Below are 26,628 nucleotides of genomic sequence, written 5' to 3' on the forward strand. Positions count from 1 at the left end.
ATCGAAATAGTTAGTCACCCATGTTCTCAAATTTTTTACGCATAATAAAGAAGGCTACAAGTGCAAATGACTTAAAAATATATTCCTTACATTTCATTGTAAATTTTCAAATATTTCTCTAGAATAATATAGCTGCATTCATTAATTACAATTAATTTAGTTTTAATTTTCATGCAAGTTCCACCATATTTCAGAACTATTTCTTCTTCTTTCTACACACACTAATGCAATCCTCGATGGTCACATACCTGGTATATATCAATTTACTTTGCAGACAACCTATCCAACGCGTATGCAGGAAAGAGAAAGAAAAACCTAGGATAAACCCAGGGGCTTGCGATGGATGCCATGTTTTTGTTGCCAACATCCTCAGCACATCTCGACAAGGTTGGCAGCAAATTTATCTGTCAGACGGGCGCTATTTCCTGCATTTCCTGCAAATAGCGCCCTTCGTTAAGTCGACTGTCAAACACCGTTCGTTAAGATAAGGATAGCACCCCGCTGGATAAACCGCATTGCATACAGGGGGCTGATATGACGTCACATTTTCATTGCTCACATGAAAAAGGCGGCAAACGCAAAGCGATTTCACGAAACGAATTTAACTAACCATTTTCACAGTTTCATGTATTTCGCATTAATTGCCTGCCTGGCATTGGCTATGTGATGCTAAAACCTTGGCTAAAATCAAACTAAAACTAACAAAATTTAACAATTTACACATCCGACTCGGTTGTCAGCTTGAGCCCATGTATGAAGCTGTCAGCTTGGGCCCGCTCTATGTTGGCTACGTTTTTTTTTGCACAGGCTGGTATTCGCGTTGACGAACGTAAGCTGCTGCCACCTCCAAAAGTTTACTGTAGGGGTGAAGCGGAATAGAAATTTCTGGAAGAGCGCAAGAGACCGAAACATTTTGGCAGATTTTCACCCACACGTACATACGGGAATTTCTATGAGTGTGCAAGAGATTGTTTAATGCCGTCAACGCGAATTGGAAGTGTCATTCCCGTGATTGCATACATTTGGGATGACTTGGCGCCACTCTGTATATAGTCACTCTACCAGGTAAGTGTCAAGATCATAAACAAACAAAAAACATATGGTATTAAACGTCACGTAAAATACTCTATTGGCCTTGCCAGCGTTGAAAGAGATTTCGTAGGCTGCTCGCACTTACAGAAAATCTCGTGCCGAACTGTCAACGCGTGAGTGTTGACAAAAGCAAAAATACTTCCCTTTCTTTTTTTCTCACGCAAAACCCTGAACAATATCAGCAACGCTGGCAAGGCCAATATAACTTTTAGTGCTTTTAGTAGCCCTTTTAGTTTCGGTTGCATTTGCATCGTTGCATGCGTTGCATATAAATAATCAAAACGTTTTGGATATTATTTACACAAGTAAATTGAAAAAAGCATTTGAGCTTCATATAATGGATATAACACTCTTGTTTAGAGCATCTGTTAAAACTGTTCGCTTAAAATCTGATACTTTTCCACTATGGGATAAATCAAGGATCCTTAAAAGAAGACCCAACATGGATTTTATACAACAAGCTAAACAAATCCGCTTTCAAATCACTCAGTTAAAAAATTTATTATTGGAAAATCGTGCAGCCTATATGCAATTTGCTCACCATCTTAAAAATTCGACTCATATGACGGATGATGAACGTGATATTATTGATCGAGAGTCAGAAAACATAATTCAAATGTGTATGGCGAGGTTAATTGATTTTAGAGCTAATTGTTGTAACGCAAGGTGTAGTAAACAAACGGCTGAGTTAATGGATTTGATCATTGAAACCCTAACAAGGTACATGAACGCGGTTCATCAAATTGCAAATGAGCAACGACGTTTTCGTATTCAACGTGAGCTTGAGATGTATAATCTATTAAAATTAAATTCAGGTCATAAATTTACGGTTTTGCCGAATCCAACAAGTGGTAGGGAAGAAGCACTCTCAGTTCCTAAAAACAGTTTGTATGAAACTGTGCAGGACGTTAATAGGCAGGAAAACAAGTTGCAGTTGAACGTGCATAATACTGAACTTTTTAACAGTGTGGTGTTTGATGAGGATGAAGAACTTAGTCCAGAGGATATTCAGGTGGCGTCATATGCATGGATGATTTGCACGAATTTTACTAAATTGCTTATTTGCAGTTGTTTGAATCGGAAAATGTACAACTATATAGCGAATTGAAAGGTTTATCTGAAGAGGTTGAACAAATTGAGCGAAATGTTTCAGATATTACACATTTGCAGCAGGTTTTCACCGAAAAGGTATGAATATGCATATATATGAGATATAGGTATAGGATGAGTAGTAAACTTGGTACAGTGAATGGTCACAAAAATAAGACGTTTACATAAATTTTAATTTTGAGTATTTCGTGTAAAGTGTATCCTTATTTATCTTAAGGGGAAATGAGCAGTCATTAACTTTTCGTCGGAAAGCCCCATTTCAAAAGTAGTTTTCTGGCCAAAAACAGGATCTTTGTTTTTAGAAATGTATTCACTGCATTCTCGCAAATCTGAACGAGAATATATTTTCATGAAGAGAACTTTTGTTTCAAACAATAAAGCTGCTTTTGTAATTTACAGAATCAATGACGATTTATTTCTCTTTAACTGGCTGACCCGGCATACTTTGTATTGAAAAAAATATAACTGTTCTGTACATAAATTAAAATCTCGGATGCCCTTTGTCACGCACTCGAGTTTTACAAGTTTCCGAGGAGTTCAACCTTCGCTGATTCTTTTTGGCAGTTACGTAAATAGAAACTATTGGCAGTTTAATCTACAAATTTTCAATAATTGCTCACAGTAAAGTAGAAAGCAACTCCCCTCATTGCTACGACAGATAATATAAAGCTGATAGCTGATGTATAACATTTAGCGAAAAACCAATTCTCAGTTGACCATAACGCAGAATATAATGTTTCGCGGAACCTTACTCGTTCGGACCCAACCGAAGGAAAGTAACAGACGTCAGTAGACCTAGGAAAACAATTAAACCTATATAGCGGCGATTTCTTCTGGGGGCTTTGGTGGTCTTATTATAGACTAATGTTTTATGAAGAAGTCTAAAATTTCTCGAGTTTGATTAGTTTTTAAGTTATGCCAAAATTTCTGTTTATTTGTATAAGAGCTCTCCCTTCCAGAGAAGTCTCAAACCAAGGTGAGTTAAAATACCTCCCTTGATTAACCTTGTCTCAAACTATCATAGAAAAAACTTCTGCCTTCATATACCCCTCACGCGCCAAATTTGGCTCTGTTTGCTTGATTAGCTCTCGATTTATGAGAAATGAGTGTTTCTTTGTATGGGAGTATGGGAAAAAATGCTGCCTCCAAAAACTCCCATATGCCGAATATGGTTCCATTTGCTTGATTAGTTCTCGAGTTATCCAGAAATTTGTGCTTTATTTGTACGGGAGCCCCCCGGGGCGAGGGATCTCAAACCATCATGACTCACTCCGGTTGAAAAACAGTTGCTGTTCGAAGCTGTGAAAACCCTACCCGCCACTACCGAAAGACATTTAGGGAGAACGCACCTCATAACACATGATATCAAATTGATACATGGTGCCAATCCGAAAACGATAACCTATTATCGATGGTCACCGGATATTGAACGCGTTATTGACGAAGAAATAGACGCATGCGGAATCGTAACGTTACAAACGAAAGCGCGGAATATTCGAATCGATGGATCCTCGATTTTGCCAAGAAAGTCTGTCCGGACTCTGTACCGGCACAGAGATCTTTTCGCGACGCGTCCCCGTTGATTACAAACGAACCGCCGTTTTCAGTGTCAGAATTTTCAATTGCTCTTCTTTCGTGCAACAATAATGCTCCAGGGTTAGACGGAATTACATTCAAATTGTTGGGAAATCTACCTGACCCTGCCAAAAGGCGTCTATTGAACCTGTTCAATAGGTTTCTTGAGCTAAATATTGTTCCGCATGACTGGAGACAGGTGAAAGTTATTGCCATTCGGAAACCAGGAAAACTTGCCTCCAACCCCAATTCGTACAGGCCGATTGCAATGCCAATGTATCCAGAAATTGATGGAGAAAATGATCTTATATCGTTTAGACAAATAGATTGAAACGGACGGCTTGCTTTCAAATACTCTATTTGACTTTCGCAAAGGTAAAGGAACGAATGATTGCTTAGCGTTGCTTTCTACAGAAATACAACTCGCTTTTGCTCGTAAAGAGGAAATGGCATCCGTATTCTTGGATATCAAAGGAGCTTCTGATTCAGTTTCCGTGGAAAAATTATATATACTAAACTTTTAGCGAGCATGTGAGTACTGTAGTATATCAGTGTCCATTTGCAAATTCGCAATGTTTCTTAATGCTCTAATAACCATTTGAATGTAGTGCGAGTTGATTTTTGGTTCAACAGTACCCGCCCAGTTAGTTTTCAGGTACGACACGAGTCTAACAAGCCAGTCGTCGTATGTTCGAATCTCGGCTGGGCAGTGCTGCTAGAGTCAGTGGGATCATTGCACTAGCCCCGTAATAGTCCTGTGCTCTAATAACTGGCTTCGAAGTCTGTCGATAAAAAAGGGTCAAATCTTAAAGACACTTAAAGCCAGAGTTTTGCTTTTTAGGGACAAAAATATGATTGTATATTTTCGGCAGTAGCTTGCTGTCGAATTACTGATGCAAAAGACAGTATGTATTGACTAAAATCCTAGTTTTCCTTTCCAGTTATTATTTATTTTACAATAAAAATCGAAAAGTATATAATTCTCACAATCGATTTCGTATCCTATTGATGAAAAAATCTGCGGTGCCATGTTTGAAACACTAAAAGAAATGTTCATTAATATTTTTGTAATTTTTTCAATTTCTTTTTACTGTGAAATTGTAAAAATTACATGAAATTTCAAATACAAACACAATTCTTATTTCAAAAGCACTGCCAGCCATCATAAATTACCAATAGTGTAAACAGTGTGTTGGTTTAGTAACCTAATGACGTATTCCTGAACTACATATAAGAGCAATTTTAATATTGAACTTTTCAAAAGAAAATTTGACCCCCATCCACATTTTCTAAAAATCTAAAGAAATACCTATTATTTATACATTTGATTGAACAATTTCTTGATAGAAAAAAATAAGCGGCGCCATCTTTGGTACACTGAAAAAAATGCTCTTGAAAACTTTTTCGATTTTTTTTACTGTGATATTCGCATCGGAAAATTTCCAAAAAACAATGGAAATGTGTCCTGCAGTGAGTATAACATCTGTGATTTTTTTCAAATTTTTATAATTGGTTTCGGAGTAAACTGCAAAAAATGAAATTCACTTTAGCCGCCATTACTGATTCAAGATGGCGTCTAATGATCTGAAAATTTGCCAAAATGTTCCTCAGGTCAAGTACTTTGTTTGAATCATTGCATAATTTAATTAGGTTCGGGGGCATTTTTTGTATGGAAAACCGGCTAGACCCTTTCCTCATAACTCGAGAACTAATCAAGCAAATGGAACAAAATTTGACATGTGGGTGTTTTGAAGGCAAGAATTTTTTCTTTGGTGAATTGAAACCTCTTCCTACTTTAGGAGGGGGCTCCTATACAAATGAAATACAAATTTCCTCATAACTCGAGAATTAATTGATATTGATGATACGGTGAACATGGTAGCTTGTGTATCATTTGTGTCTAGTTTAAAAGTAGATTTATTGTGTGAAAACAAGTGCTATTAGTGATCTGTTGCAGTGATCTGACGGCAATTTTAGTGATATTGACAGATAAGTAAAAGTTTCTTTGCATACTTTTGATTTATTCTGTTTATCAACGGTTTAATTCTAAACCAGCGCCGTACATAGTGCCTATGAAAGTAGACGCTACGACCGGCGGCTGCTTGAAATTTCATTGTTGTGTTTTTTGCATTGTTCACTGCCTTGAGTGTCTGCCGTTGCTGCTGGACGAGTCCAGCCGGCGTGCGTGTGTATGCAAGTCGGGATGGATTGTGCAGCATGTGGTAATGTAATTCGGGCCAGCGACGATCCAGTTGTTTGCGTAGGTAAATGCAAATCTGTATTTTGCAGAGTTTGTACGCCCCTAACAAAAATAGCTGCGAAAATCGTAAATGATAATGAAAATGTTGTCTTTAATATAGTTACTATATATATAGTTCGGCGGATAGAAAACCAGGCGAATTGGCATCCCTGATTTATGAAATTAAATTTGAAATTATGGTGAAATGTGCAGGTTTTTACGAAAAATAATCACTGGCGGGTGTTGAAAATGACTTGTTCTATGAAAATAAAGTGTGTTTTTTTAACATTACTCCTGCATTTTGGATTTTGAAAAGCTTTTGGCTCCGCTTTTGACGTTTATTTGGCTCCCGATTTTCTATCCGCCGAACTATAGAGTAAGGAGGGGTAAAAGTACGATGCGGGTAAAAGTGCGATTCAATGATTTATCAGTGCGGATTCCGAGTAAATTGACTACATTGGCATGGATGGGTGAGTACTTTGACAGCTTAAATCCATCATAAACATTTGTTGTTTACGAATCATAGTTGCTGAGTTATGGGTAAAAGTTATTTTAGAACGGTTTTGATGTAATATTTCGTTGTACGGCAAATACGATATCAACAGGAGGATATTACTTATTCACAAATTGTAACAGCGTTTTACATCACTCAGATATCTCTCTTGAAATTGCGGTGAGAAGAATTTACAAAATATATGTTGCTTTTCCATAATTTAATCAAACCCCGTCAAGCGCCTAGCGGGGCAAAAGTTCGATTTATTGACGGGGTAAAAGTTCGATTCATGAATCGAGAATCTAACTCATTTTACTGACGGGACGACGACACTATGCAAGTCCTTGCGACTTGTAAGGTACTGCGGGCGACGCTGCTCGTCCGTCAGCGTTATAGCCGCGATTTTCAACGGGGTTGTTCGGGGAAAGGAGTTTTAGTTCTATCACGGAGCGAAAAAATTCGTTTGTTTCAAACGAAATTTTTATAACAACCTAAAAATATTTTTGTTTCGGAACGAAATTCTATTTGAATCAAGAAAATAACAGTTTCGCTTTTCCATAATTTAATCAAACCCCGCCAAGCGCCTAGCGGAGTAAAGGTGCGACTCACGGACGGGGCAAAAATGTATAGCTTATATACAGCTTTTGGCACTATATTACAGATACTAGAAATGGAAGATCTGCAGAAAACTGTGTTCTACAGATGTTGGTCGAAGGAAAACAATGTTTTTCCGCTGATGAAACATAAAACAAACGTTTGGTAAAGTTTCGATCTGTCGGAGGCTGCAATACACCAGCGAGAAATAGGAAAGATGTAAATTGAGAATATTCCTTACCGAAACATACCGCAGATTGACGATAATATTGTTTTGTTAGCTACTGCTGTGCTAATTACATGGATTCGAGCTTCGCACTTTTGCCCCGCGGTAATCGATCTTTTACCCCGCTAGTGGGGTAAAAGTGCGAATCAGCACTTGTTCAGAAGAATGAAGAATTTATTTTCAATAACACTATTATTCCAGATGATTTATAGTTGAATGTAAAGACATTGAGTTGCTGCATCACTGTAAAATATATTTTGTTGTTGTTCTTCTTTATATCTCGCGAAAATTGATGACAACTTCAAACATCGCACTTATGCCCCGCCCTACTCTATATATAGTAACTATAGTCTTTAAGTGTGCATCATGTTTATCAGCCCAAGATAACGGTGGCAAAAATGACGCTGTCTGTAGTGAGCTGACTGAGATGATAGGTAAATTATCATCTGTCTCTCAGTCGCTTGCACACAGCCAAAGCGAAATTGAAAGCCAGATAAATAGTGCAATTTCTAATGGTATCGATAGTATTTTGAAATCTATCAGTGAATCTCTTCGTGAGAGTATGGTAAACATTGAAGCCAGTGTTGCCAAAAAGCTGGATGATTTCAAAAAAACTATTATTGATAACATGAGTCGGGATATTAGTGTAGCCGCAATGAGTAGGAAAAGAACGCGAAATGAGCGAACGGTTCACTCTGAATCGGACTCAAATCCCAGTAAGAAAATTTTAGTTATTCGTGATAAGCCGATTGTTGACAATTATAGATCTGATGACGAGGTTTTTCTAGTAATAATAAAACTTACGCGAGTGTGTTAGCGAGTTCATCCGGGAATACGGTAAATAAAGTCCAGCAAAAAGAGAAGCGTAAGGCTCGACCAGTCATTGTAATTAAACCGGTTGAGTCTTCTCAATCTAACGAAGATACTAGATCTTTTTTAAAAAGAACATTAGAACAAAAAAACACAAAATTAGTAACTTTAGAAACGGGAAAAATGGTTCGATTATTGCTGAGTGTGCAATAGGGTCGTGAAAAATGACATTCAAAGCAATCTGGGTGGACAGTTTAACGCTGTTGTTCCTACAATTGCTAAACCGAAGGTTAAAATTGTAGGAATGAGTGATCAGTATTTCCCTGATGTTTTCATTGACTTGCTTAAGAGTCAAAACGAGAACATCGGCATTAATGAAGTAAAAATAATTGCGCAATATGAAAATCCACGCTTCAAACATAACAAATATAATGTAGTAATTGAAGTTGACAAAGACACTTATAAAAGCTTGATGAATGCTGGTAAAGTAGGCATCGGGTGGGATAAGTGTCCTGTTAAAGAGGCCGTTAATGTTTTGCGTTGCTTTAAATGTGGAGAATTTGGCCACAAAAGCACGGAGTGTGTTAATACTGAAACATGCTCTAAGTGTAGTGGAAATCATAAAACATTCAAAGCAATCTGGGTGGACAGTTTAACGCTGTTGTTCCTACAATTGCTAAACCGAAGGTTAAAATTGTAGGAATGAGTGATCAGTATTTCCCTGATGTTTTCATTGACTTGCTTAAGAGTCAAAACGAGAACATCGGCATTAATGAAGTAAAAATAATTGCGCAATATGAAAATCCACGCTTCAAACATAACAAATATAATGTAGTAATTGAAGTTGACAAAGACACTTATAAAAGCTTGATGAATGCTGGTAAAGTAGGCATCGGGTGGGATAAGTGTCCTGTTAAAGAGGCCGTTAATGTTTTGCGTTGCTTTAAATGTGGAGAATTTGGCCACAAAAGCACGGAGTGTGTTAATACTGAAACATGCTCTAAGTGTAGTGGAAATCATAAAACATCCGATTGCTCTTCAACTGAATTTAATTGCGTCAATTGTATAAAATCAAATAAAGAACTTAATATGAATTTGGACGTAAAACATCCAGCATCTAGCTCACAGTGTCCGGTTTATCGGAGATTGTATGAACATATTGTCAAGTAAATAGCAACAAAACGAATTGCAATGCGATGGGAAATTAGAAATAGTCTATCTGAATATTGCTGGTTTATCTACAAATTATGTTGCTTTGCGACATCTTGTCCAATGTTGGTAGCAACCAACGTCCAATGTTGGTAGCACTAGCTGAAACTCATATAGTGGACGCTGATGCCTTTAACCAATATAGTATACCGGGTTATAAAGTTGCTTTTCGCCTTTCGCATTCCAGGCATACTGGTGGTGTTGCTATTTACGCCAGGGAATCAATTAAATTCAACATTCGTACAAACGAATCTGTTGAGAATAATTGGTTTCTAGGGATTTCAGTTGAAAGAGGCATGACGATTGGAAATTATGGAATAATATATCATTCCCCTAGCTCGAGTGACCAGCGCTTTTTAGAAATTTTAGACAACTGGTGGGATAATTTTATAGACTTAAATAAACTAAATATTATTGCTGGTGATTTTAATATTGATTGGCTTAGTGGGCAAAATTCGAATCAATTAAAGCAGCTAGCAGATTTTTACAACTTTAGACAAACAGTTTGCCAATTTACAAGAATTTCCAGACACAGTCGAACGTTAATTGATCACGTGTTTTCGAACTTTGACATGGTACATTCTGTTACAGAGGCCGATTACAAAATTTCAGATCATGAGACAATTTTTATTTTGATCAAGAATGATCAAACCCGTGATGATAAAGTAAAGATAAAGTGCTGGAATAGATATTCGAAGCAGGCAGTGTCTCAGCTTGTTTCGAGAAGCTTGGATTTTCTTCCAATAACTGGTGATGTGGACCACAAGGCAGCTGTTCTTACCAACACGCTGAAAGAGTGTACCAATAAGCTTGTTATTGAAAAATATGTGGAACTACATAATACGAACAACTGGTACTCTTTAGATCCGACACGTTTGAAACGGAAAAGAGATAAAAAGTTTCGTAGAAATAATAGTAGTGATGATTGGAGTAGATACACAGCCGCGCGTAACGTATATTCACGAGCCTTGAAAAAGGCTCGATGTGATTATATACAACGGAAGATTAATCACCATCAAAACAACAGCAAAGAGTTATGGAAAATTTTAAAACAGTTAATAAAATGTAAAGATAACTCCCCGCGCTCCATAACTTTCAATGGCACTGAAGAACAATCGAGTCGAGTAATAGCGAATAAATTTAACAGTTATTTCGTTGATAGTGTTCAGCTGATCAATCAAAGTATTGATTTGGTCAGTGAACCTCACGAAATAATACAGCCGATTTCTAATATCAGATTTGATGGATTTTGCCCTATTACTTTTGCAGAGTTGAAAGATGTTTGTTTTTCTTTAGAGAAATCGGCTGGTATCGACAATGTCAACGCAAAAGTAATACAGGATTGCTTTCATGTCATCGGACGCGACTTGCTGGATCTTATTAATGAATCGTTGCAAACTGGGCACGTGCCTAAAGTTTGGAAAGAATCGCTTGTGATTCCTATTCCCAAAGTTAATGGAACGGATAAAGCCGAAGAGTACCGTCCTATTAACATATTGCACACATTAGAGAAAATCCTAGAACTTGTTGTCAAAGGCCAGCTAATGAATTATTTAAACAGTCATCATTTGTTAATTCCAGAGCAATCAGGGTATCGAGAGGGACACTCTTGCCAAACTGCATTAAATCTGGTACTAGCAAAATGGAAAGAAAAAATCGAAGCTAAAGAAACTATTCTTGCTGTATTTTTGGATCTAAAACGCGCGTTTGAGACAATCTCCAGGCCCTTATTGTTACAAACCTTGAAGCGATTTGGTATTGGAGGGCTAGCATATAAATGGTTTGAAAGCTATTTATGTGATAGAACTCAAAAGACTCGCTTTGATAATTTTAATTCTGAGTCCATAGCTAATACACTTGGTGTACCGCAAGGGAGTGTATTAGGGCCGCTTTTGTTCATCTATACCTATAAAGAAGGATTTCTGTCTGTCTGTCTGTCTGTCTGTCCGTATGTTCCTTATAGAATCGAAAACTACTGAACCAATCGGCATGAAAATATGCATGTAGAGGTTTTTTGGGGCCAGGAAAGGTTTTAGTGATGGTTAGAAACCCCTCCCCCCACTAAGAGGGGGGGGCTCCCATACAAATGAAACACAAATTTCTGCATAACTCGACAACTAATCAAGCAAATAGAACAAAATTTGGCATGTGGGTGTTTCCGGTGACAAGAATTTATTCTATAGTAAATTGAGACCCCTCCCCTCTTTATAAGGGGAATTATAACTCCTCTCCTCTTTAAAAGGGGGGGCTTCCGTTCAAATTTCCTCATAACTCGAGAACTAATCAAGCAAATGGAACCAAATTTGGCATGTGAAGGTTTTCGAGGGCAAGAATATTTTCTATAGTAAATTAGGACCCCTCCCCACTTTAAGAGGGGGGGCTCCTGTACCAAAGAAACACAATTTTCCTCATAACTCGAGAACTAATCAAGCAAATGGAACCAAATTTGACACGTGGGTGTTTTTGGAGACAAAAATTTTTTCTATGATGAACTGGGACCCCTCCTCACTTTAGGAGGGGGGCTCCTATACAAATGAAATACAAATTTCCTCATAACTCGAGAGCTAATCAAGCAAATGAAACCAAATTTGGCATGTGAAAGTTTTCGAGGGCAAGAATATTTTCTATGGTGAATTAGGACCCCTCCCAACTTTAAGAGGGGGGGCTCCTATACAAACGAAATACAAATTTCCTCATAACTCGAGAACTAATCAAGCAAATGGAACAAAATTTGGCACGTGGGTGTTTTTGGAGACAAAATTTTTTTCTATGATGAATTGGGACCCCTACCCACTTTAGGAGGGGGGGCTCCTATACAAATGAAATTCAAATTTTCTCATAACTCGAGAACTAATCAAGCAAATAGAACCAAATTTGGCATGTGGAGGTTTCTGGAAGCAAAAATATTTTCTATGGTGAATTAGGACCCCTCCCAACTTTAAGAGGGGGTGCTTCTACACAATTAAAATACAAATTTCCTCATAATTCGAGAACTAATCAAGCAAATGGAACCATATTTGGCATGTGGGTGTTTCTGGAAGCAACCATTTTTTCTATGATGAATTAGGACCCCTTACCTTTTTAAGAGGGGGGGCTCTCATACAAACGAAATACAAATTTCCTCATAACTCTAGAACTAATCAAGCAAATGGAACCAAATTTGACATGTAAGTGGTTTTGGACGCAAGAATTTTTTCTATGGTGAATTGAGACCCCTCTCTTCTTTAGAAAGCGAGTTATAGCCCATCTCCCCTTTAAGAGGGTGGTCTTCCATACAAATGAAATGCAAATTTCCTCTTATCTCGAGAACTAATCAATCAAATGGAACCAAATTTGGCATGTGGGAGTTTTAGATGGCAGAAATTTTTTCTATGGTGAATTACAACCCCTTCCCCTTTTAAGAGGGGAGCTCCCATACAAATGAAATTCAAATTTCCTTATAACTTGAGAACTAATCAAGCAAATGGAACCAAATTTGGCATGTGGGAGATTTTGGAGTCTTGAATTCATTTTACGATAGTTAGAGACCTCTCACCCCTGTGGTAGGGGGATATGGACTCTCATACAAATAAAACAGAAATTTTTGCGAAACTCAAAAACTAATCGAACTCGAGAAATTCGAGACTCTTCCATAAAACATTAGTCAATACAAGATCACAAAAACTATCTATAGTAACACTAGATCATTCAGGACGAGACGGTCGCGAGTGTTGCCGGTGACCCGCCGTCGGAAGCGCCGCCCACTGGGGGGTTTGCAAAACTCGAGATTGTGCAAAGATCATCCAAGATTCATGATTTATGTACAACACAGGTTAATTTGTGGCAATACGAAGTTTGTCGGGTCAGCTAGTAATTTATATAAATGACATGAAACGAGTTTTACAGTTCTGCGACATGAATTTATTTGCTGACGACACTGTTCTATTCATTGCGGCTAAGGATCCCAATTAAATTGTAACACTTCTGAACCAAGATTTACATTATCTTTCGGATTGGTTAAAGTTTAAACAGCTTAAACTCAACATTACCAAGACAAAATATATGATTATTTCAGCCAACTCCAGACCAGACGTAAACGTTGTAATTGATGGTGAGGCAATTGATCGCGTAAATGAACTAAAGTATCTTGGAGTAATCATTGATGACAAGTTAAATTTTAAGTCTCACATCGATAATGTCATCAAGAAAATGGCGAAAAAGTACGGTGTTTTGTGCCGCTTAAAAAATGAATTGACAATTAGTAGACTTCTTTTATATAAGTCAATCATTTCACCGCATATAGATTTTTGTTCATCCATCTTGTTCCTTGCAAACGAAACACAATTATTGAAGTTGCAGCGCTTACAAAATAAAGTTATGCGATTAATTTTAAGATGTAATAGATACACTTCCTCACATATTATGCTGGACGCATTGCAATGGCTTTCTGTGAAGCAAAGAGTTTATTTTTTGACAATGGTGTTTCTTTATAAAATTCTTAATAGAATGCTGCCTCGATATTTGTGTGATCGAATTGAAAGGGGAAGTGATTTGCATACGTACAACACTAGAAACGCGGAAGATGCGTGAACACCACATTTTTTGTTTGGAAGATCACAGAACTCTCTGTTGTACAAAGGAATTAACTTTTTTAATTCGATGCCGCGACAAATAAAACGTGCAGCAACAATGGCAGAATTCAAAAGGCTATGCATTTTACACATAAAAGCTACTTTATAGACGTAATTTGATTTTTTTTTGTATTGATTCAAGAAGATTGTATATTTTTTTAATTTTTGTATATTTTTTGGATATATTAAGTTATCATGTTCACTGATGATGATGGATTTAAAATTGTTATTATTATTAATTTAAAAAAGTACAGAGAAGACTACACATGTTTGAGCCACGCGCGCAAGAACGGACATTGATAATCTTGAAATTGAATGATCAGGTTAAAGTCCTGAACAAAGGGTTCGGAGCAGCAGCTGGACAGGCTTGGGTTCGCTTGTGGACTTTGGAACTCGTATACCATCGCTCATGGCGGTACCGAGTACCAAAAGACTGCAGGAATCTCCCTCGTAGTTCTAGATCGTTATCTAGAACCAATTCTGACTAGCTGTAGCTCAAAATATTAGGTTCGATTCCTAATCAAGTCCAGATAATTTTCGGGTTGGAAACGTTTTGGACTAGCCTTGGACATTTTTTGAAATTTTGATATTCACTTGAAAGTTTGATATGTCTGTATTAGAAGCCAGTTCGCTATTTGTTTTTATCACCTGGCTACATTGTTATATCATAAATATCTTAATTAGATAAATCGTCCCGCTCAAACCGTTGTAGGGGTATGAGGTGGGACCATCATCATCATCATCATCATCATCAAATGGAACCATATTTGGCATGTGGGTGTTTTTGAAGGCATGAACTTTTTCTATGATGAATTAGGACCCCTTAACTTTTTAGGGGGGCGGGGCTCCCATACAAATGAAATACAAATTTCCTCATAACTCGAAAACTAATTAATCAAATGGAACCATATTTGGCAAGTGGGTGATTTCGGAGGCATGATTTTTTTAATGATGGTTTGAGACCCCTCACCCCTGTGGTGAAAATTGTCTTATATCGAATTGTCTTATATCGAGGTTGTTTTATAACGAGGCTGTTTTATATCGAGGTATCCCTGTATACGTGTTGGTGACATCGTAATGATAGCCGATGATCATCATAAAGCAAAGTGGCAAAAGAGAATGATAATAGAAGTACATCCGGGTTAAGAACAAAAGGTTCGCTCGGCCGCAATGAGAACGACGACAGGAATATTAAAAAGACCCGTTGTTAAGTTAACCGTCCTAGACGTAAATCCTCCGAGTGAAGAGGGAGGTACCGCAAAAGTAGAAGAAAATTTGGGCGTTGAACTCAAGCAAACAATAAAGCAAAATTTTGAAGAGGAAATTTCTAGGAAGCCGCATGCGGTAAAGTCAAGTGCAGGTAATAAACATAACTTTGTTATTTTTATAACGCCAACCGAAATATTTAAACCATAAGAATGTGAGAAAAGGAGGTGCATTGACTTTGACGAAGTGAAAAGGATTGCAGCTCAAATTTCAAAACCCGAACCCAAGCGTAAGAGAAAGGCTATAATTAGACCCTTCACGTGGGGTAATTTACTTATGCTTATTTACATTATCCGGAATCAAACGCACCCGAATCCGGAAGACAACTTAACGAGTTACTCATTATAAGATGTAGCATCTTGTATTCCACCTTCCAAAAATTTAACGACGGAAGAAGTGCAAATACAGGTCTTACAACGTAATGTCAAAAGCGAAATACATGTATTCCAAATCCAATGCAGGGTGATAATGAAGCGCCGAATTAAGCATTGTGGTATGCATTCGCATCTGAATTCGAGAGGGGTTATGCTTACATGGTGAAAGAGTTTACTGCAGAAAAATGTAGACATTCACATCAACTTAATAGAGTGACTCTTACAAACACTCATACAATTCGCGAACTAGAACGAAACTCTACAGTTAGAGGTGAGAAACTCATTGTAGGTTCCGTTTCTGGAAGTAGTTGCGAAGGCGGAAGGCACTGGACACCCGAATATACTTGGGAGAATGCATTGGTTTTTACGAGTATGAGATAACGTTACATTCGCAAGGACGATGTTTAGATTCAGAAGACGGATGCATCACGTGGGACGTACGAGGGTACAGTAAACAACACTAAAAACGAAAATAAACACGAAGGTCGTAAAGCGACGAATGTTATCTACAGCACAATCTCCAAGTCGAGTTTGTTCTCTATTCGTGCTAGGGAGCAAGCGAAAATTTGTGGTAATGTTGGTTTTACGGTTGTACGACTTTTTCCTGAAAATTGTTTTCTCGAAAACAATTTTCCCGAATGAAATTTGCTCGAGTGTACTATTTCCCCGAAAAATATTTACCCGAACAGACTATTTCACGGAACGGACTATTTTCCTGAATTATTTCTCCCCGAACGGACTATTTTCCCGAAGTATCCTGAATCAACATTTTCCCGATTTGGGGTCTATTCTGCGAGGCGAGTGACGTGAAAAGTTTAATCGGAAAACAGACTTTGGCAACACTATACCACCACCGGCTAAGACCATCTCTAGCCAAAGTAAACGTTGCTTGCGACAACAACCAGGGTTATTTTTGATAGAAGGTGAAAAACCATCGAACTGTCAAATTTTAACCAAAAAGTTAGACATTTCGTAAAATGGTTCACAGCCTAAGGTAACATATTGATGGCAAATATATGTAGTAGTAAGGTAGTCAATCTCTTCCAACACTCCTCCTGATTGACTATCGACAACTAAACTGATAGTCCTGATAGTCTTTAGCCCCAAACGCTTCGTAAGGGCATCGGCCGCCATTTCACCTCAGGGACAGAGCATCAACTTCACTTCTTCTCGCTCGCACCGTTCACGAATGTAGAAACTCTTCGTATCGATGTGTTTGACACGGCCGCTGACACGTGCGGCCCTCGCAAAGTAAAGACATCCCTGGTTGTCTTCGTGAACAACTGTGGCATCGTTCCGTGGTTCGCCTATATCTCGCAATAAGCGTCGAAGCCAAACTGCCTCCTGCCAAGCCGTTGTAAGTGCATTGTATTGCTATTGCAGTTGAAAACTGTAATAATCGACTCGCGACATTCGGTTTCATTCTTGTTCTGTGTGTCGCAACTACGTCGCACGTGGTGCGCTGTATAGCGCATCAATGTGCGATCACAGCGCACCACGTGCGACGTAGTTGCGACACACAGAACAAGAATAAAAGCGAATGTCGCGAGTCGATTATTACGGTTTTCAACTGCAACAGCAATACTCAGTTTCAAAAGAAGATAACGCAACACTATCTTGACGTTTACTCATCCAAGAGATTGGTCCGCTTCCATAGAAAAACACTATTCCTGTTGTTCATCTTCGGGTGCGTTTGTCTCCAGCCCAGTTCGAATCAGAATAGCCAACCAGGTTCCATCCATCTTTCTTATCAAAGGTCAATTTGTAATCTTTCGTCAAACTCAGATACCGCAAGATTCTCTTAGCCGCCGTCCAGTCGCTAGAGTTCGGCTCACTCACCTTCCTCCCAAGTAAACCGACACTAACGGACAGATCTTGTCTTGCATTCACTGCCAGGTATAACAGCGCTCCCTTCAAACTTCGGCACATAGTCTCTCTGCGAACAGTTTGCTATCGTCGTTCAATGTAATATACCCAGGATCCATCGGTGTCCGTGCAGAATGAGCATTTCGCATCTCGAAATTACTGATTAAACTTGCAATATAAGTTGTCAACCGCAGTGTGTAATGCTCGCCAATTTTATCTATCTCGAAACCAAGGAAATGTCGTACCATTCCAAGCGATGTAATATCGAATCGTTCTTGCAAATTATAAAAGATCTTGTCCATCTCCAATTCTTTGGTACATCCCATCAGCAAATCATCTACGTACATAAGCAGGTAGATTACAGCTTCCCGTTTGCGTACATAGAAACAAGGACCGGAATCACATTGGGCAAAATTAAGCTCCATCAAAACTGTATGCAGCGCCTTATTCCAACAAGGGGCCGATTGCAGCCATATATGCTCTTTTGTAGTTTCCATACAGTGCCCTGTTTCCTCTTTTCAAATCCAGGGGGCTGTCGCATATACAATTCTTCGTCGATGGTACCATTTAAGTATCGACTGAAGTTTTTGGAGCGTCTTAGTAGAATACGAAACCTAAAATTAAATAAAAAGAAGAAAACTTATCCAATTTAATTCTGCTAGGGTATACGCACCATTGTATATTTTATTCACGACAGATACGTATTTCGCCTACGACTTGCAGGCTTCCTCAGTGTCTGTTTTCGAACAAGTTGCAAGTCGTAGGCGAAATACGTATCTGTCGTGAATAAATATACATAGTAGAATTAAATTGGATAAGTTTTTTTCTTTCCATTTAAGTATGCCGTTTTTACGTCGTATTGTTTAAGTAACAACTTTCATTTCCCAGCGACGGCTAACAACGCCCGTAATGTTGATTGTCGAGTAACTGGAGCAAATACTTCCAAATAATCAATCCCGAAAATTTGCATGTACCCTTGAGCTACAATACGTGCCTTATGTTTGACTTATCCACTTTGAATCGATAATCTTGTTCCCGACAGGCAACATAACAAGTTCCCACGTTTGTTTCACCTCGTGCAATTTCATCTCCTCACACATCGCTTTCTTCCATTCAGGAATAGACATAGCTTGCTTATAGTCACAAGGTTCTTCTTCGTGAGACACCCTTCCAACAATGAAATCGTCGTATCTTCTTGGTAACAATCCACGTCCACGCCGATCTTTTCTTCTTAGAAATGGATCCTCTTCTTCGTGATCGTCATAACCGAGGAAATTGCTCTCATTGGAGTCATTTGCATCTTCGTACACGGATTCTTCGCGAACATATGGCTTTAGGCCTTCGTGCTCTCGATTTTCAATTGTCACTTCTGTAGAAAGAAAAACCAATCTTTACTGCTTTGTGGTCCCAATCGGAATGGAATTTTATTTATAAACAGTATTAGTTACAGGGAGTGAAGGATACGTATTGCTATACAGTTTTTTTTTCATGTGTGGACTCATTACTGCGACCAGTATAGTTGATCTATTGTAATATCGCCCGGGTGTTTGCTGTATGACCTGCACTGCATTTTTTTTTGCTATAATCGCTATTGAGTGAGCGATATGCTTATTAAATTTATGCGTGCTTGTGTGTATTGGGTTTTACCCTTCCTTCAAAGCTTGATCTACTTTACCCACTTATTCCTCGCTGCCAGCACTATCCCAAGGTGTCGATTTCCTGGAAAAACCTGGAAAATCAGGGAATATCAGGGAATTCATTTTTGGATCAGGGAAATCAGGGAATATCAGGGAATTTTGAAATTCAATCAGGGAAATTTTGTTTACCCGGCAATATTGTTGATCAACTTTGGAATCAAATCAATTTTCGTGTTAAATATACGCAGATTGATCGATTGAATTAAAACTTGTTACATGTCTAGTGGCGATTCGATTATCTTTTAGTTTGTCGTAAATTTTTTATTTGTTTTGCGCCGTACAATTGTCAGACTTCACTCGCTGTAGTGCTCGAAATCGGCAATGGCAGGCCTCACGCACTTCACGGTGCAGACATCAAGAGCACAAAGCGAAATACAGACTATTATTTACACGCGATCTTCAGCGTTTTCACCAATTGCAGAATTTTACACTCAGAAGCCCCAAGCATTGATCATCTTCCTTCAGTGTCCATGATTCATGTCCGTTAAGGGTTACCGGGAGCATTAACGTTCTGTAGAATTTACGTTTATGCGAGTTGGCGACCTTCGGGGCTGGTTCAGCTGGTTACGTAATACGCAGAAAGCTTGTTTCTCTGTTCTGACGTGATCCGCAGTGAGCATGCGACTCTTGGCCTGGTTCATCTCATCTGTCATTTTCTGGCATTCGACATCAAACAAGCTGTTAAACTCACCCTTATTCTGCGAGGCGAGTGACGTAACTAATTTGGAGTCATCGCGAATGAGGTGACAATTGTCGCCTAGGTGACACGGGTTGTCACTTAGGTGACACGGGGTTGTTACCTAGCTGACACGGTTGTCACCTAGGTGACAGCACTCAATTCGACTCGCCGTGGCGAGTCACGGCGAGTGACAATTGTCGTATTGAGTCACGTGACTCGCAGAATAAAGGTGATTGTCTTCCCCACGTCGTGCCTATCACTTCCCTCGTAGTTGTTGGCGCCATGGCGGATCCTCCACAGCCTACTTACGTCTTATTCCCTTTCGTCCTGCTGTTCTGCGATTCGTTGATCAAGCTTTCTGGTGTACTCCACTGCAACGTCATATGCCGTAAACCGCTAGATGTTGAAATGCAACATCCTCTCAGTGCGAGCCTTCGCCGATTTCGATAACCTTGCGTGGATCTTACGACGAGATAGTGGTCAAAGTTGCTAAGAAAAGACTGTATATTGTGACTTCCAAAAAGTTTTGACCGTTAAACACGATCGATCTGGGAGCTAGAGTCTTGAATTTTCAAGTCGTGCGCACCCCATAAATCCTTTCGAACCTGTCATAGAATTCGTCCCTAGCAAAGCAAAGCAAAGTCTTGAGCATTAACCGTCACTAGACATTATCCTTCTTTATCGACAGACTTCCCAGCCGACTGTTAGAGTGCAGGAAAATTACGGAGTCAGTGCAACGATCCTACTGATTCTGTCTAACAAAAACCGGCTTGCCGAGATTCGAACACAACTGGCTTGTTAGATCAGCATCATACCTCGAAGCTAACTGGGCGGTTCAATTCGTCCCTAGTACCATCGAATTTATGATTTGTTGGTGACTATACGTTGATTACGCTGTAGTTGAAGAATTTGCCTTAATTCTCAACACCCATATACGGTCATCGGACCGAACGGCCGGCCACCGAACTACCTTCGAGTCAATGTTGCTTTCAAGCCTCGATAGTTGCAATCCGAAATCATGACACACAGCTTTAGTGTTAACTGTCCACCATTGAGGGTTAAAATATTTGCCATTTGGACATTTTCTAATAATATATCTAGCTAAAGTTTTGCCGTACCTCGAACCCAGCAAAACGCACATTTTTGTACCAAAAATCTTTGGGGAATCATCTCCTTAACCCCATGCTTTTTGCAGCAAAGATAACAAGCTGGAATTTCCAGGAAAGTTTTGTTTTAGTTTAACTAAAAACTCGCAGACATGTGTCCACCTTCCAGCGGCAAAGTTACTAGTTTGAGCTGACTGAAAATTAGCAAGATTTGTTATGTTTACACGGCTGTAATTTTTTTGTATGTAACATCTAAGCTTTGTGCAAAAACAGGTCGATTAGATTATTTCTCAATCTTTGTTTCTTTGGATTCAAGTTGATACCTTAAACATAACTGTCCCTCTCTATCGAGTCTAATAGAAGAGGGCGTTTTCGAAACGCTGGTAAGAAATAGGTTAAGAATCTTTGATATGTGTTCTGAAAACATGAAGAAATCTAGCTTTAGTTTTCAGCAGCTCGCATAAGCCATGCTAAAGGGTTAAAAACTTAAGCCAGAAATCACCCAAATAAGCTAGATATTCGAGTTTTGAGGGTCAGGGAAAAATATTTGAAGCATCAGGGAAAATCAGGGAAAGTCAGGGAATTTTATTTTTGGATTTGAGTCGACACCCTGCATATTACAGCCGTCCCTGGCGAGGACTCATTCGTACCTCTGACCAGTACACTTAACTATAGGAGGGACATTTGCACTGTCAGGAGGCTTCAGTGGGTAAATATAGAATTCAGCACGAAGGAAGGGTAAATTGGAGGGGCCTGAGAATAAACCCATGCTAAAGTCACTTTGACATCGAATGGCTTGATTCTACTAAGATTCGAACCCACGACCACTCACTTGTCAAAGCAGACTCGGTAACCTTGCGGCTACGGGGCCCCCTGCTATACAGTTTACTACGATCCTACAATCTCTCCCTCTTTTCATAAATGAAACTTATAATTAATTTGTATTGACATTTTATAACTCATAATCATTAAAGAAGTTCGGTCTACGTTTAGTTCTTTAAGTTGTTTCGCTTACTAATGATATTGGAAGATCACTAGATCATTTACATTTTTTCCCTGAAATTTGATTTTCCATTCCGTGCCTTACTTACTGAATTATCAAATTTTGATCAAATAGAGGATTTCGACTAATAATTTTCTTTGCATGATTGACGTCTCTTTCACATATAATATTAGATTTTATATTCCGCAAATGTAATCTAGTTTCTTCTCTTCTATTGTCAATTTCCGACCCTTTCGTACGCGATGAATTATAACTGTCGCGGGCGAAACCGTCGCCAGAATCGTCGCGAGGGCAAATATCGTTTATTTTGTCAAGTAAATCAATAGCATATTTTTCCTACACTTACGTGCTACATAAGCATAATGTATACTTATAACTTACATACAGCCAAGCAGATTCTTTCTGCGACGATTTCATGCTATCAAAAAAGTGAGCAGCGCGTTTTGTTACCAAAGAAACGGGCAATAGCATCCGCCATTATAGCGCGTAAAAAGTTGGATAAACTGCTCGACAATTTTATGATTTGGATATAATCAACACCACCATGAGATGACCACCAACCGCTATTTTGCCGAATACAGATGTTTTTTGATATACTTTACTAACGCACAAATGTCCCTTTATGGGAACCGGTTTCGGATTCATATTGTCCTCCAGGATCCAGATGGCGCGCACCACGGCTCGTAATCGCGTAACTGATATGTCCAAATTTTAAATATTTGGCAACTTTATCCATGTCACTGTACCCCAGGGAACTCTGGAATAACTCCGGGGCCATAAGAAATATGGCCATTATCTATAGCTATTATGAAAATAGAAAAGATTTTTCACCCCAAATTTGGTGAAAAAATATTGAAAGATAAAAAATTTACGAGCTTTTTAGTGGATTTTACGATGCTGTAAATGATTTAGACCTTAGAAGGGTTAATACAGAAGAAAATATTTTGAATTCTTTTTAATGGCTTGAATAAAATGCCGTCGCTTCGCTTAGAGCTTCCTATGGCCTATATGATACAATTGGTATTGGACCGGAACTTCGATTCGCATATATTTACCGGAGGCAGAGAAAATTAAGTTACTTTATGAGTGAATTTTAATCAATATGTAAACATATTTCTCCAATTTTTGTGCTTTTGTTTTATTTGTGATTTTATTGGTATTTTTATTGGTTTTCAAAAACGTTTCATGAACAATCACTTGAAAACGAAGCAAAATATATTTAACAACTGGATTTATTAAGAATATAGAGAATTTATTTATAAATTTAACTTATTAATCTATTTAAATCAGATTTTTCTAAAGTGGCGAAATTTGGGTCCAGGGGCTGGCGAAATTTGGCAACTGGGTGGCGAAATTGGGGTTCAGAATACACATTTAAATAATCAATATAACGAGAAAAATACACAATTTAGTATGAATATGATGATTGAATCAGTAAAAGAAATGTCCGAAGTATAAAATTTTCATGTTATTGTTCCTGGCAGCTAAATCTGGATTATTTTCCCTAATGCCAATGTATATGTCGGAACGAAACAGCAACATTGCAGTTGTTGCTCTTTCTCTCTCTGACTACAGTAATTTCAGTATGTCGCAGTTTGATCGCAGTTAGGTGCAATCGCAGTTTCAAACTGCTGAGTCCAGTTTAGTGGAAAGTGCGGTATATCAAATATCTGAACTTATCGAACCTTGATATCACAGACAAACAAACACAACTCTTGGAAGAAAAATCAACAAAAAATATCGTACCTCACATTTAGCCTGCACATCTATGATCGACATTCCCAAATATCAAATAGCAACATGGGTATCCCTCGAAGTAGTAAGTATTTTTTATGGGGAATTTCCCTTCTTTCGTCAAAAAGCGCCACTTTGACCAAAACGGAGACATTCCCAACTAAGCCCAAATTTGAAATGACGATTTAATCGGTACGATAAATCGAAAACGAGTGTTATGTCTGTTTGTCTGTGTTAATATGTTTCGTTTCTAGTAAAGTTTTTGGATAAAGGTGGCGAAATATGGATCCGTCACCCTAAAATGATACACAGCGACAGACTTGCCTTGCAATATTAACGGGATATGAGCAGTCATTAATTTTTCATCAGAAAGCTCAATTTCGAAAGCAGTTTTTAGGTTCAAAACAGGGGCTCTGTTTTCAAAAATGTATTCATTGCATTCTTCTTGTCAATCTGAACAGACTGAATATATTTTCATGAACAATTTTTATTTCAAACCAAAAAACCTTTTGAAATTTACAGTAACGACTCATTTCACCTTAATGCAATGTGATGCTCCAAAGTTACGTAAATAATGTGCGATCCTTTCGTGGGTTAACAAAGGCTCTGATACAAAAAAAACCGGAAATTCTGAAAACTAAATTAAAGTTTCAAAACCACCTAACTGGCACCTTTATCTCATTTGCTTTGCGTTGACGAGAGCTAACATCAAGCGGGCTCAGGAGTCGTGGGCCCCACTGACAGCTGAAGAGCTAGTTTGTGTGAAGAGTGGCGAATATATGATTTCTCGTTTACGCTAACGCCAACATGTTGGCATCGAAAACATGGCTGCCTGCCAGCTACTTGTTCAAAACATTTGTCTTATTTTCACTTTTTGACAGTACTTAACCTGTCATTTGGGATGACATGTCGCACACATACTGATAAAAATATTTAAAACAGAGTTATATCGGTGTTTCGGATTCGGTCAAAAGTAGAAAAGAACTAAATTCGTTCCAAAAAAGTAGCTCGAAAAGTAGAACTGCAACCACAGAGAACAGACATCCAAGCTAGAACAAATTTTTCGTAATTTTCTGTGTAAAAATCAGAGGGGTTGTGTACAAGACACGACCGCATATATAGGTGACGCAGGACTACGTAAGTCTCTTTGTAGTGATAATAGCATGTATTCATGCTTGTAATCATTCGATTCTTCATGTATACATGCTATATGCAACATATATACATGCTACATGCGTTGTATGTATCATTTATCAAAATAGTAACATTGCATACGTTCAATTCTCAAAAAATTGTGCATTTGAAAACAATTTAACAAAATCAAGAACACAAACTATTGCTTTCCTGCTACCCTACAGAAATTAAAGATTGTTTTTATTACTCATGGTTCCCCACGTTGAAGGGATTTTATGAATTCAATCCTATTTTATCAACAGCACATCTTTTCATTACACTTCTAATGAAACAGCAAGCATGCGTATTCATACAGAGTCGTATTATAACTGAACACTACAGCTGTTCACATTTTTCCAACACAGATATCAAATTCGCCTAGGTTTAATCGTCTCGCAGTCAAGAATTTGCGATCTGTTGGGACAACAAACTTGTGCCATTTTTTCTGGCACACTTCCCTAACACAGACATCAAATTGGACTAGGTTTAATCGCGTTCGTAAGAAATCTGTTGGCACGAGGGGGCTTTGTTACTCGCTCTGGCGTACTTCCCAAGCAAGGACATCAAAATGGTCTAGGTTGAACCGCGGTGTTAAGAAATCTTGTTGAAATGAGGGAGCTTTGTCACTTGTTTTGGCTTACTTTCCAAGCACAGATATCAAATTGGTATAGGTTTAGATCATCGCAAAGAATCTTCCAACCAATCACGAAACGAGAATTCTGGTAAAACATAGGTTCATTATTTTCAATTTTTCAATAGTTCAACATCAAGAATCCATACTTTTCTTCATTTGGGTCAATTCTTAGAAGATTTTCCGATCGATTGATGTAAGAATATTGAAAATCGATCGGAAAACCGCTGAGCTATTAGCGCTCAAAACCTTTCATTTTTCGTGACGCTCGCATTTTTCGACTTTTTGGAATGACACCCTATCTCAAAACTTGCCGTAAGACGTAGTCCTACGTCAAAATTCAAACGAAAAACCGTTAAAATTACTACAGTTATCAAACGCCGCCTAGCCTACGAATCGCCAAACTAAATTGACTGTCAATCACCGTCAAGTATTTCCGTCAATAGACCAAATCATTATACCGTCAATTGACAGATACTGGCGCCCTTGTTTACATTTTGGAAAATTTTCCTTTTCGTTTATAGCGAATGTAGCGTGTGTTTTACCATTTTACAGGCATAATGGCTTTTTAAATTTAGTCCTAATGCTGTTTAAACTCGGGTTAAACAACAAACTTGCCGACTAAACAGCTGAAACTTTTTTGGACTCTGCGGTCTGTTTGTAAACAAGGGCGCCAGTATCTGCCAGATGACGTCACCTTGATTTGGTCTATTAACGATGAGAGATAACACTTGAAATAACTATCGATATTACGGGGCTATTTATCGATGATTTGACGGATACTATTTCGAACAAAACTAGTCAAACATCAACAAGTAATAATAATGATAATTAGCATAACAACACGATAACATCAAAAGAAGATAAAAAGTACAAGGGTCCATGCCTAGTGGCACGGGCGCAAGCTTGAAGTAGGACTACGAATGTAGTGCAATTCGTCTCCCAATGCTAAAGCCGGTGATATTTGTATGAATTTCATATATAGATACTCAAGTTGCGCATTAAAGAATTCTAGATAGAATTAACAAAAGGGCGAATGTCGCAAATGTAAACAAAACGGGTGAGAGTTACTTTTTGCTGGACCAGCATAGGAAAAGCAACCCTCACTCTTCTTCTTCTTCTTCTTCTCTAGTTGTGGACC

The 26,628-nt window shown here is 38.4% G+C and overlaps 1 protein-coding gene across 1 annotated transcript in view; it reads left to right on the forward strand.

The window, feature by feature from the left end:
* The first annotated feature begins 1,335 nt into the window (after positions 1-1,335).
* Positions 1,336-26,628, forward strand: part of LOC128734787 (syntaxin-18) — a 76,779-nt gene continuing 51,486 nt past the window's right edge. The window contains exons 1-2 of the mRNA XM_053829132.1: positions 1,336-2,104; positions 2,161-2,280. Of these exons, the coding sequence (XP_053685107.1) occupies positions 1,430-2,104; positions 2,161-2,280 (795 nt within the window). The 5' untranslated portion in view covers positions 1,336-1,429. The remainder of the gene's footprint in view (positions 2,105-2,160; positions 2,281-26,628) is intronic.

This window comes from Sabethes cyaneus, chromosome 2, assembly GCF_943734655.1.
Source record: "Sabethes cyaneus chromosome 2, idSabCyanKW18_F2, whole genome shotgun sequence".
NCBI classification, from domain to species: domain Eukaryota; kingdom Metazoa; phylum Arthropoda; class Insecta; order Diptera; family Culicidae; genus Sabethes; species Sabethes cyaneus.